Source organism: Centruroides sculpturatus, unplaced genomic scaffold, assembly GCF_000671375.1.
Source record: "Centruroides sculpturatus isolate CEXI.00-Female unplaced genomic scaffold, Cexi_2.0 scaffold498, whole genome shotgun sequence".
Lineage (NCBI taxonomy): Eukaryota > Metazoa > Arthropoda > Arachnida > Scorpiones > Buthidae > Centruroides > Centruroides sculpturatus.
In genome coordinates, this window is record NW_019384650.1 from 353,850 (window position 1) to 366,203 (window position 12,354).

Here is a 12,354-nt window from a genome sequence, read left to right on the forward strand (position 1 = left end):
AGGACGACGTAAGGCATGGGCAACGTGGGCCACCGCCTATGCCTCGCGGTCCAAAGGGCCTCGCGTTTCGAAGGTTTATGCATTACTTAAAAACCGCGAACGCGACGAAAAAATTTTACTCATCATAAAACGATAAATAGTTTGTCAAATTTTTATTCATAAAAATGCAGTTTCAACTGCTTTTTATTTCATAAAATCCGTCTTCTTGCGCTACCAGTGGGCCTTTTAAATAATAGGTAGTCTGTTAGCATTAGTATTGAATTTGGACTACTACTGCGTTGGTCAGTAGTAGTCCAAATTCAATACGAACGTTTGTTTCTTGAAAATTTGATAACAATTTAAATACAGTATTTACTTTTAATATTACCAATATGTCATCGAAAAGAAAATGTGTTGTATTATCATTAAAATACAAAGTGTTTGTCTCGATTATCCGAATTTTTCCTTATCCGGACTACCTTCATCCCCAATTAGTCCGGATAATCGAGGTTCTACTGTATTTGATACCATTAAGCTTAAAATTGCAGCAATGGCCATCCACCCCCACTGCTACTGATGGCCCTCTTCTCAGAGTGACATTTTTAGTTAGTAAAATAGGGGATATCAACATTATTATAATTTACATTTTTACTACTTTCTAGCTGCCAATCAATTTTCCAATGCACACTTTTTTATCTTTCTATTTTCATTTGTTAACATATAATATTCTCAAGTGATAGCAACGTACATAGATAATAATTATAAATAGATTAGTTTTATTTATATATTATGTTAGTATAAATTGTAAATTATGCTAGTTTCCATTATTTTCTGAATACAAGTATTATATTATATATAAATTTCTAATACAGTTTATTTTTTAATAATTTAAAAATTATTAATGCATGTATTAATTCTATTATTAACACAATTCATGAATAACTATCTAAACAGGATATAGTTTCCTGTTTGGTTATCCAATTCCTTCAATACAATTTTATATCTATTTTTACGTATTCATTTAAATGTGAGTCTATTGTAGCGGTTATATAAGATACTGGCTATTTAGTATTCAAAATTATAATTAATAAAAAAATATATATATAGATATATATATGAAAAATAACTGAATTTAATTTATTTCAATTTTGTTAATTAAATTACTTTACTTTTTGAGGTACCTCTCCAGAAATGATTGTCAGTATCATTGTTGGCGTGTCCTTCACTTGCATTTGTTTAACGTTCATAATTTGTTTTCTTGTGAAATGGTGAGTATAATTTTTACTTATTTTATATTATTTATATAAAATAATATAATAATCACATAGATATTACAGAATTTAAGTGTGTAGGTTTTAGGTTAGGTAATTTTAGATCTCTTTTATGTAATAATTTGAAAAATTGTAATTGGCAATCCATATGCTTAGCTGTTTAATTAACCGATATCGTGTCTAATTTTTGTGTATGTAAGGTTATTAAGTTTGCATTGAAAATTCTATTACCACTAAGAGCCTTGATTAAACATAATTCATTAATTTGCAAATTTAACAAGCCAAGCCAATACAAAAAAACAAGCCAAATAAACAGTTTGAAGACTCTAAAATTTTTTCTCTCAAATTATTATTTTCTTTTGTTGGATCTGTTGAAGTTAGATAAAAATTAAAGCTTTTTATGTGAAAAAAACAAACTAGAAACCTGATATAAGTCATTAGTTATAAAAAGAATTGGGAATTTTTAAAGTTTAACTAGATTATTTTTAACCCAATAGAAATTAATTACTTAAAAATATAGCCTTGAAGTTAAGTAATCTACATATATTATCAACTGATAATTTTAATGAATAAACAATTTGACATTTTTAATTAATAATTTTGACATAACTGGAGGAAAATTTTTACTTTGATTAATAATCTATATTGCCATCCAATTACGCAAGCAGTTTATTTTGAAATGGGGAGAGTCCATTTGTTGTTATTTTGATATATTTAAGGATTTGCATTTCAATAGATTTTTTAAAAACTTGATATATACTAATAGGAAACTTTCATGTATTTTATGGTGTTAGATAATGAAAATTCATTATCCAATAGAGTTGTTGATGATAGCTGAAGAAAATAAAGATTTTATTATACTTAAGTGAACTTAATGAATTATTGTAAATGTTAAACTGTTAATATTTCAGTTCAATCAGCCTTATTTTTAATAACAACAACAAAATATTATATTTTATTTAACGTGTTAACCGCCATCCGACATGCTGGCGGTCACACATCTGTTCTGCATTATTTTAAATTAAAACATTTTCTTTTGTCTAATTTTGATTATTCTTCATTAAATTTATTATTATTAATTATATATAAAACTAGTATTGTTTATAAGGAATTATTATAAACTCCAACATAGTATCACATAGCAATGTGAAATGATGAGGATGGTTTGCCACATGTAATTAGGAGCAAAGTCTTTACTATCAGATGTAATTATGTGAAAATCTAAGTTCTTTTGTGTAAAGAGTACAATTTAAGTTTGGAACTTGTTACATTACTTTCTTTAAGTCCTGCAATTAAAATAGCAGGACTTAAAAGAAATTTCATAATATGATTTTTAGTAACACAAATATTAATTAAATAATATATGTAATTATTACTGTGTAATATTTTAATAGGATGAAAAAGAAATATGATGCAGTGAAGGGAATTAAAATAAAATTACCAGAAGGTCTTAATGTAAGTTGCTATTCAATTTATCATTACATACTGATAAGAAAATATTTTTTTAATAAGGAAATACTTTTTATACATGTGACAAAGTAAGATTAAGGTAAAATAATAAATCAAACGATTGTCATAACTAATTGGGTTAATTAAGTGCTATTATTAATGATTAACTATTAAACAAACAACATCAATTAACTATCGATTAACTATTAAGTAATTTGGTACTAGAGGTAAGCATTAGGCATCCTCTCTTATTAAATTTAAATTAAGGTAAAAAAACTAGTCAAAACAAAACATGATTTGATAACAGATGTGATTGCATTCAAACAGATATCACGTTATTTGTGAAAAAGCCTAATCTTAATAACAAATATAGATAAATCTTTATACTCATTGAAAATGATTTGATACCATTTATATGATTTGTTTATGAAACAAAACACCCTAAAGAACAAAAACTGACTTCATTAAATACTTTAATCAAGGAAAAATCAGGATTTTTCCATGATTAAAGTACCATATTTACTTGCATATAAGACAACCTCGCATATAGGACAAGGCGTGACTTAGTTCAAAATAAAGAAAATTATATTTATTAATACAATTCTAATTTTATTTCGTTTAATCACAAGTAAAGTATGAAATGAATGTAAATGCATACATTTTTCCACAAAAATTACTGGCATTATAAATTTTAAGGAAAAATCTTGTAAAATCGACAACATAATTTGTTCACATAAAGCTGGACAATCTGGAACCTTTTTTTGCCAATTCTTAACAGTCGAATCCACTCTCCGTCAGTTATACTTATGAGTTTTCCAAATTCTGATTTCTGAATAATCATCTGTTTTCATGTGGGAAACTTATATCGTGCGCTCGTGTGAATTTGGAATTTTCATCTGGAATTCAATTCGAAAGCGTTGCTTCTCCTATTGCTATTCATCTTTACTCCTGACAATATACAAGAACGATTCAAACAACCCAGATAAAATACTTGTTTTTAAATACAAGAGGGTAAGCATCCGGTAAAAAAATGCGAATACACAGTTCACAAAAATTATTTGCAAAAACACAAAGAATCTTTTGCTCGGGCGTTAGGACGACCTAGGAATTTGAAGCTGTGATAAATGAATAAAAACCTTGTCTTATATGCGAGTAAATACGGTACATACTGGAGTTATTTTTGGTTCTTTAGAATATTTTGCTTCATATACTTACACTCCAGTTTAAAGTTCTGGATAATGACTTATTTATTTAATTATAATAATTTCCCCATGAGAGAAACCTCATATAGTTTCTTAAAAATTTCCTCTGTTTCCTTTTCTAAATGAAATGTTTTTGAATATTCAGAACTATCATTTAGAAAAGGAAACAGAAGAATATATATATATTTTAAAATTTAATCGATATATTAAAATTTTTTAGATTGTTGAAGATAATTCTGATGTAAAAAGTCTTAGGTTTGATTATTTAGAACTTTCAAGAGACAGCTTGAAAGTGCTTAATAATAATCAAACCTAAGATTTCTTATATATAAACCCAGGATTTTATTTATCATAATGAACTCAGTTTAAGCAGGAACTTTATGTAATATTAAGTAATAAAGTTTTTAGTATTTTTTCTTTTTAATTTAAATAATTTAAGTAATAAACATAATGCAGTATCATGTAAAATCATTTGATATCATTTCTATATTTAGAAATATCCAAAATTTTTAAGAATTTATTTATGTTAATAAAAGAAACGACTTCATACTTTATCAGATTATTATTATGTTTACACAATTATACACAATGTTTACATGGAAACCAAGTGAGATTATATTTATCTTAATTTTTCATAAAGATCATTTTAGATATAGCATGTTTCACTTATGTGTTCGTTAATCGGAAATTTTAATTTTAGGGCCCCTTAGGATCATACGAAAACTTTAAAAAAGGTTTATTACAACAAAATACAAGCTTACCTCCACTGAAACCAAGACCTGGCTCTTTTGTTTTGGATAATAATAAAAATAGGTGCATATCTACACTCAGTAATAGTTCTGCAGAAGAGGTAAGTACAATTATTAAATAATCTTCAAATCATTTCCTTTATACAGATAAATAACTTTATAAAGTTGAATAAAGGTGTTTGACTGAATTGAAGTTATAGTATTAAATTAAAGCTAGCATATAAAATAAAAATAAATATTAATAATAGTTGTAAAGTGCATGAAAGTTATTGCAGGAATTACATAGTCCTAGTTGATAAGAATCATCATTCTGATTTGATTATAGCGGTATTTCTAGAAATGGAAAGATTTATCTCTTAAATTGACATAAATTAGAAAAAATTATATTGCAAGTACAAGATAACATATCTTGTTGAAATTTCTTTTTCAAAATTCAAAATAATACAAACATAATCAAGCAGCAAATGTCATTTATTAAAAATAACTGCAAAATACAAACTTTGAATTCAGATAAAATTCCTTTAAAATATATCCCAACTAAAATGTCTTCAAAGCAGAATATTCTTTGGCAGAACAAAGAGTTTTATTCTGATTCTATATAATATTTAAAAACTCGCATTCAGTCATCAGAGTCAAAGTTTAAACCATACCTGTTATTCAAAATAATTACTTAGTATTCAATTTTATTTATCGAACTTTAATTACATTGCCGTAACCATACACTGTTCTCCTAAATAATAATAATTGTTAATATAAAAATTCTTAGTTTGATTCTATATCAGCTTATTTGTTTTGCCAACATCTACATACCACATCAATTATAGAATACCATTTCCTTATCATTTGACTTTATTTAGAAAGATTTCCTGTAATTTTGCATTATTATCTATATAATAGATTTCATCCTAACAGTTGTAAACTTGAAATAAATACCTTATTCTTTTGTATTACAGCAATAAATAAGATTTTAGAAATATTCCCTTATATTTAAGTAGTAGTAGTAGTTAGAAAACACAATAAGCAGAATTCATTATGCATAATCACAGATGATGATATCAGAATTAGCGTGTCCCTAAGCGTGTAAATTGATAATGGTGATAGTATCATATTATAATTGATTAATATTCAAATTACACATTTTTTTTTAAATTGTTTTAACACAATTTATTAATTACTGATTATTCTTATCTGTACAGGCAAGTACTAAAGTGATTACAATAAGCAGATTCTACTGTTTAAGTTATTTATACAGGAAATTCTCGTTAGTTCGAAATTCAAGGGAAAAAAATTGCGACTTCGAATTATCCGAGATTTACACATATCTGTACAACATGATAAATGCTATGTAACTGATGTAATATATTAAGCAAACTGAATATGGCTACATATACAGAATGCTGTTTTCAATAATTAATAATAATAATATAAATGTGAAGGTAAACTTCAAATTAACTGAATTCCTTTATATGTATATATTTCTATCCCCAGACAGGAAAAAAATACAGTTATGAACTAACAGGATTTCGAACTGAGTTTGAATTAACAGGGATTTTCTGTATTCATAAATTTCCTACATGTCTTATGATATACTTTTTAATATTTATTTAAGTCATTTATGAAATTTATTAAATGAATATTCTGAAATTGTAAACTTTAAACAGTGAGAATATTTTGAATTTAAAAAAAAAAAAATTAGATTTAATATCAATAACATGTGAAGATTTTAATGATTTTTTTTTTCAAAGTTTGTATATTGTAGAATGTATTTAAGAAAAAAAAAACTTTCACAAATGACTTTTTTTTAAAATTAAGATTAAAAATTACATTTTTTGAACCTAGATCTAACTATGTAAAAATACAATTATTTCTTTAATTTACATCAGATTTTAGAATTAAAAATGTTCTTATTGTAATTAATTATTTTTACTTATTTTTAGTTGTTATACAAAAATATCGACCGATGTAATACTTATTGGAGAAATCCAAGCGGAGATAGTAGTAGCGGATGCAGTAGCAATGGAATTCACGATAGCATTTCATCGTCTAATACCAATCACACTCATCTGTCGACGGATTCCGGTGCCGAATTAGACATTTCGCCCGTTAATACTGTCGACAATGTTTTCTGTGATCCGAGTCTAATTTTAAAATCAAAGATCCATTCCAACTCTGAAATAGACATACAAAATGGCAAAAGCAGTGATTCTGGTTTAGATAAGGAAATACCTGTAGTGTGTGGAACCAAAACTGAAATGGAACAACCAACTTCCACTGCCAATTTCATTTTGCCATTAAATAATCAGTCATTTCAGCATCCGTATAGTAAATTTGGTTTAAACGGGCCAAATTCTCATTATTCCAAGCAGTGGAATAATATTTTAACAATCAATTATAATTTATGCAACAGTGAGCCTTCTATTATAAACATTAACAATAATTCTAATGATAAAAATAAACCTTTGGCATCGATACCCTATTCTAAAATAGGTATCTCCAGGAGCTCAGAAAGTATTGACCATTTTCCTAAAGATAATCAAGATTATTATAATAATGAGAATTTCATAGAAAATGCTGACAAAAACAAAGATTTTGAATTACCAGCATATGTTTGTTCAAATTTACAGCATAAAAATAATGTCTTAAAGCCTTATATTTCTATGGGATCATATTTTGAAAGCATCGTTAAAGTTCCTAATTGTAAAGAAGGCTTACCTGTAAATTCGAAAGGTAATGACGATAACATGGCATATTCTAAATTTGATATCCATCCATCAATAGATGTGGTATCGAGCCAAGTTAACCCTTACATTCCAGTACAGCAGGCCCATTCTATGATGCAAGGAGTAATTTTGCCAGAAATCAATTTAAATCCTTCATTTGATATCAATATTTTTAATTTTAATAATGATTTACCACCGTCAGAAGTCTCGTCACCGGATACGAACGTTGGTGAAGAACTTTTAAATACTGACGAAAATTTTTATTCTTCAAACGAACATGCCATAAATGGAACCACTTGTACTTACGGTTGTGATAAAGAAATTGACTTAAGATCCGAAGATGACATCGAAAGGCAAAAATCTGACGTGACAGAAAACAAAAGTCCACAGACATTGAATGTTTGTTATGCAGAAGAGCCTTATAAAAAGTTTAAATATGTGAATGAGAATGGTACCACACCTGAAGGAAATAACTTTGAAGTAATTATGGCACCGCAACAACTAGAACAGTCGGATTGTGCTCCGTCTTACATATCTCCATTCAGGTTCGAGGACCAATCCAACAAAGTCAACGCCACGAGTAACGAAAACGGTTACGTTCATCTCCCTACTGTTTATTATGTATAGAACAAAAAAAAATCTGTGTTCAAAATTTCCGTCGATTACCACTTTCATAAAATTGAGCCGACTCAGGGGTTTACGTGAAATTTCTTGTATAAATGTTACGGAAAATGTTTTATAAAGTTAGTTTATTTGATACCTGATAATGCCACATATTTTATATAATTACACAAAGACAGTGGTATGGGAGAACTATATTCAATGAAACTAGGTACAATATTGTAATTATACAATGAAAGAAACTTTTCTTTATGTACCAAATTGAAAGTTTGCTTAGTTTAATTCATTATGGCCTTACGTTATGTTGGCATTATTAAACTAAGAATTCATTTTTTAATCATTCCGAAACAATTGCTCCGTCGTCATAAAACAGTTACTGCTTCACATATTTGATTTTAATTTTTAAAAAAAATCATGAGAATTTTACAAAATTAAACAAGCATGGAAAATTGTTTCCTGATTTCTATATTGTTATACGATAAATTTAGGCTATTGAATTAATAATGACCTAAATTTAAAATGATTATTTGATTTTTAAAAAATCTCATGATAATATTTCTGTTTGATATGTCATAATTTGGTATTTGAATTGTTTTATTACGAAAACAAATATCACATAAGTTCAAAAATTTATAAATCTAGTCATTTATAAGCTCAATTTTTCTACTGTTACAAAGCTTTTCAATTCACTTTCTCGTGTAATTTACTTAACATTCGGACAAAGTGGTTTTTTTTTTTAATCATTTGCATTCACGAAATTTTCTAAAAACCAATGAATAAATGTAAGCAACACTTAGTAACATTTCATGTTAACTGTTCTCAAAGATAGTTTCAAAGTCACTTTTCTGCCAAATTTCTTTTCCGTTCAGTTCAAACCATATTGTAAATATTTTGGTGTATTTTTGTGCATTGTACAAGGATAGGAATGGATCATTTCTGACATTGGCGTGTTGCACAATTATTTATGTAAGTAATCAAGATCGACTCAGGTTCGACTGCTCATACGTGCATAATTTTTAATTGACTGTTGTGCCATTATTGTTTGTTTTAATAAAATATAATTAAGATTTCTAATAATAATAATAATAATAAGAATTTTATCTTAAATTAAAATTGAAACGATGTTTATATAAAATATTACATTTGCTCAGAAACATTGTTCATAATTTATCTTTTATAAGTAAAACTATAAGTGTCGGAGCAAGAGTTATATATTTTAAGCATTGTAAATTAATGAATTTATGGCCAATTTTTCTTCATTTACCTGTCAACATATAGTTAATTTGAATATAATTCTTTCATTATTATTATTATTATTATATTTATTTAAATGAATGGAAATCTAGAAATTAAACAATTTCTTATTTCTTTGAGTATTTCAGAACAAGATTTATTTCATCTTTAAACAAATTTTTTAAAGTTTTGTTTGACATTCAGAAGATGGAATGAGCCTTGCTTTGATAACAAAGAAAAAAAAAGTGTGATTTTTCAGAATTTAAACAGAGTTTTTAAAAAATATATTATATTATATAATAAACTTTCCATTCTGTTAAGTTGTTAGTTACTAATTTCTTAATTAGAATGTTGTTTAACAATAATTTTTCTGGATTAATTATCTAAAAATGTATATTTATTCCTCAAACTCCTTCAAATTCCTTGCTTTAATATTAAATTTAAGCAGCGTATTCATCCCGACAAACAATCTGTCCGAAACTCATTAAAATCTGTGATAAATAATAATCATGATTAGGTCTAATATCAGTTATGTAATAAAAAAAACAAAATGAAATTTGTAAAATGTTCATATATATAAAAAGAAAAAAATCATTTATAGTCTATATTTAATTCAATAATTATATTTTGAATATATTTACATTGTTATCATTTAAGAGGTCTTTGTTATGTTAATGCGAAAAAGGAAAAAAAAATACATTCCATCAACCTTAAAAGTGCCATATCAAATCCAGTGGCCTCTGAAATAAACGGGACCAAAAAATAAAATTACAATTTAACAAAAGATATCGAGCAAATGCCCACATACTAATCAAACTAACGTCTTTGTTTTTTTGTATCAGCGGCTTGGAAGTTCCTATTAAATCTCTGATCTTTGGACAATTCCNAACTTTCCATTCTGTTAAGTTGTTAGTTACTAATTTCTTAATTAGAATGTTGTTTAACAATAATTTTTCTGGATTAATTATCTAAAAATGTATATTTATTCCTCAAACTCCTTCAAATTCCTTGCTTTAATATTAAATTTAAGCAGCGTATTCATCCCGACAAACAATCTGTCCGAAACTCATTAAAATCTGTGATAAATAATAATCATGATTAGGTCTAATATCAGTTATGTAATAAAAAAAACAAAATGAAATTTGTAAAATGTTCATATATATAAAAAGAAAAAAAAAAAAAAAAAAAAAATATATAATTTTTTTTTTTTTTTTTTTTTTTTTTTAAATCATGATTCTGTATTGGTTTAGAATGCAATGTATGTGTAAGAGATCTCATCTAATAATTCATTGGTCACTTTTATTTTATAACATGTTCCTGTAAGTGTTTCAAAATCAGAATAAAGTTGTTTATATTAAATTTTGAATTGATTTTCTACGCAATCTATACAGTGTATGCCACGAAATCTGTGCAGTTTTACCTTGAAAGCATGTGCCCAACAAAAGGGGCAAGATTCTCATGCAGTTTTTTTTAAAAAAAACATGAAAATATGAGGAGATTCTTATCAGATTTGGCAGATTATACATATCTACACCCAGAGTCGGTCCTACCATAGGGCGAACGGAGCAGCCGCTCCAGGCACTAAGTCCAAGGGGGCACCTCAGTGGTAAAGAAAATTAAAGGGTATAAATTAGGGGCAACCAAGGGGGCGCCATAATAGGATCTTGCTCCATCCTAAAACTTGCCTCGGGCAGGCACTGTCTACACCCTGTCCCTTTTGTTGGATGCTTTCCTGTAAAATCTTTGTGTAATATGAAGCCGCATGAAGAGTGGATTTCGCGACATACTCTGTATATAGAATCATCAATTACATACATTAAATTCTATAGTTATAATACTACTACTAATTTTACACTTATAATGTACAGTACCTTTGGTATGATAGTGGAGTCCATAGTAGAGGATGTGTTGCAACTCTGCGACCAAGGGTGTCCCATAAATATTCTGTGGGGTTTAAGATCAGCGAACAGGATGGCCAATCCAGACTCCTTATATTTTCAATGTCCACGTATTCCTGAACTGAGAGCTAGCGTTATCGCCCATTAAAATGAACCCAAGACCAAATGCATCACTAAAAAGTTGCACATACTGCTGCAGGATGAATATAAATCTGATACGTTACCGTACAACATTCGAACACGTGCAGTGTCATACGAGACCCTAACATTATACCACCCCAAGCAAAGACTCCACCTCCGGAACGATGATATTTGACGACGTGGGCAGGATTATAACGTGTCCCCGGGGCCCGTAAGATGTACTGTACATACATTCGTCGACTATCAGTCTCTTGGCTGTAACAGGACTCTAGTAAAGAGTAGAGGAGAAGGTGGTATTATGGAACCACCCCATTTCGAACTGATAATAAAGGCGAACTGTAGCAGAATGTGGCCGAACTGAACTAGGCAGACATCCATAGCGAGGGGAAAACCCGTTTTACTTCATTTTAATCCGTATTTAATCAGCAAATTTTTTTTTTTTCCAAAATTCGCAAGTTTTGAATGCTAAGTGAATTTAATTATTTTTAAAATATAAATCGTGTTGTTGTAGGTTCACTGGTGCACGTATTCCATTCCAGAGACTTAGGGGTACATATTAATCTGTGTGATTTTCACGTTTTTAAAGTTTGGTGCCGACAGGAACCAAGTTAACCCAAGATGGAGATGCGTGAAATACGGACCCCATTGGTGCTTTTAATACGGAACCCAACTCCCCTGGTGTTCGGTATTACCAACAAATTCAAACCATAAAATAATGTTTTTACGTTTTATTTTATTTACGAAAACATTTTTTAAATTTAAATACTATCTTAACAAGAAATAAAATGTAAGATAACAATCGAAATAAACTTTTTTTTATGAAAAAAAAATATCGTCTGCTTACAAAATAGCGAAACTGAGCATGCGCGAAGTGACAGTATCGTCTGGTAAAGTAAATAGTCTACAAGTAAGTTGAAACTTTTATATAATTTTTACCACAGTTTTATTCAGAAAAAATAAGTAAATTTAAAATGAAGATTTATTTCTTATATCTACTTATACAAAAAATACAATAATTATTTGTACTCACTTCATTTATTATAAAAATTACATCTCAAGATTTGATCCTATCTGCCCTTATGGGGGTGGAA

The 12,354-nt window shown here is 27.9% G+C and overlaps 1 protein-coding gene across 3 annotated transcripts in view; it reads left to right on the forward strand.

The window, feature by feature from the left end:
• LOC111626278 (oncostatin-M-specific receptor subunit beta-like) overlaps positions 1–8,966 on the forward strand; it is a 50,017-nt gene extending 41,051 nt beyond the window's left edge. For all 3 annotated transcript variants that reach the window (XM_023369597.1, XM_023369596.1, XM_023369598.1), the window contains 4 exons: positions 1,157–1,247; positions 2,645–2,705; positions 4,602–4,751; positions 6,588–8,966. In XM_023369597.1, the coding sequence (XP_023225365.1) occupies positions 1,157–1,247; positions 2,645–2,705; positions 4,602–4,751; positions 6,588–7,997 (1,712 nt within the window). In that variant the 3' untranslated portion in view covers positions 7,998–8,966. The remainder of the gene's footprint in view (positions 1–1,156; positions 1,248–2,644; positions 2,706–4,601; positions 4,752–6,587) is intronic.
• Positions 8,967–12,354: the final 3,388 nt, after the last annotated feature.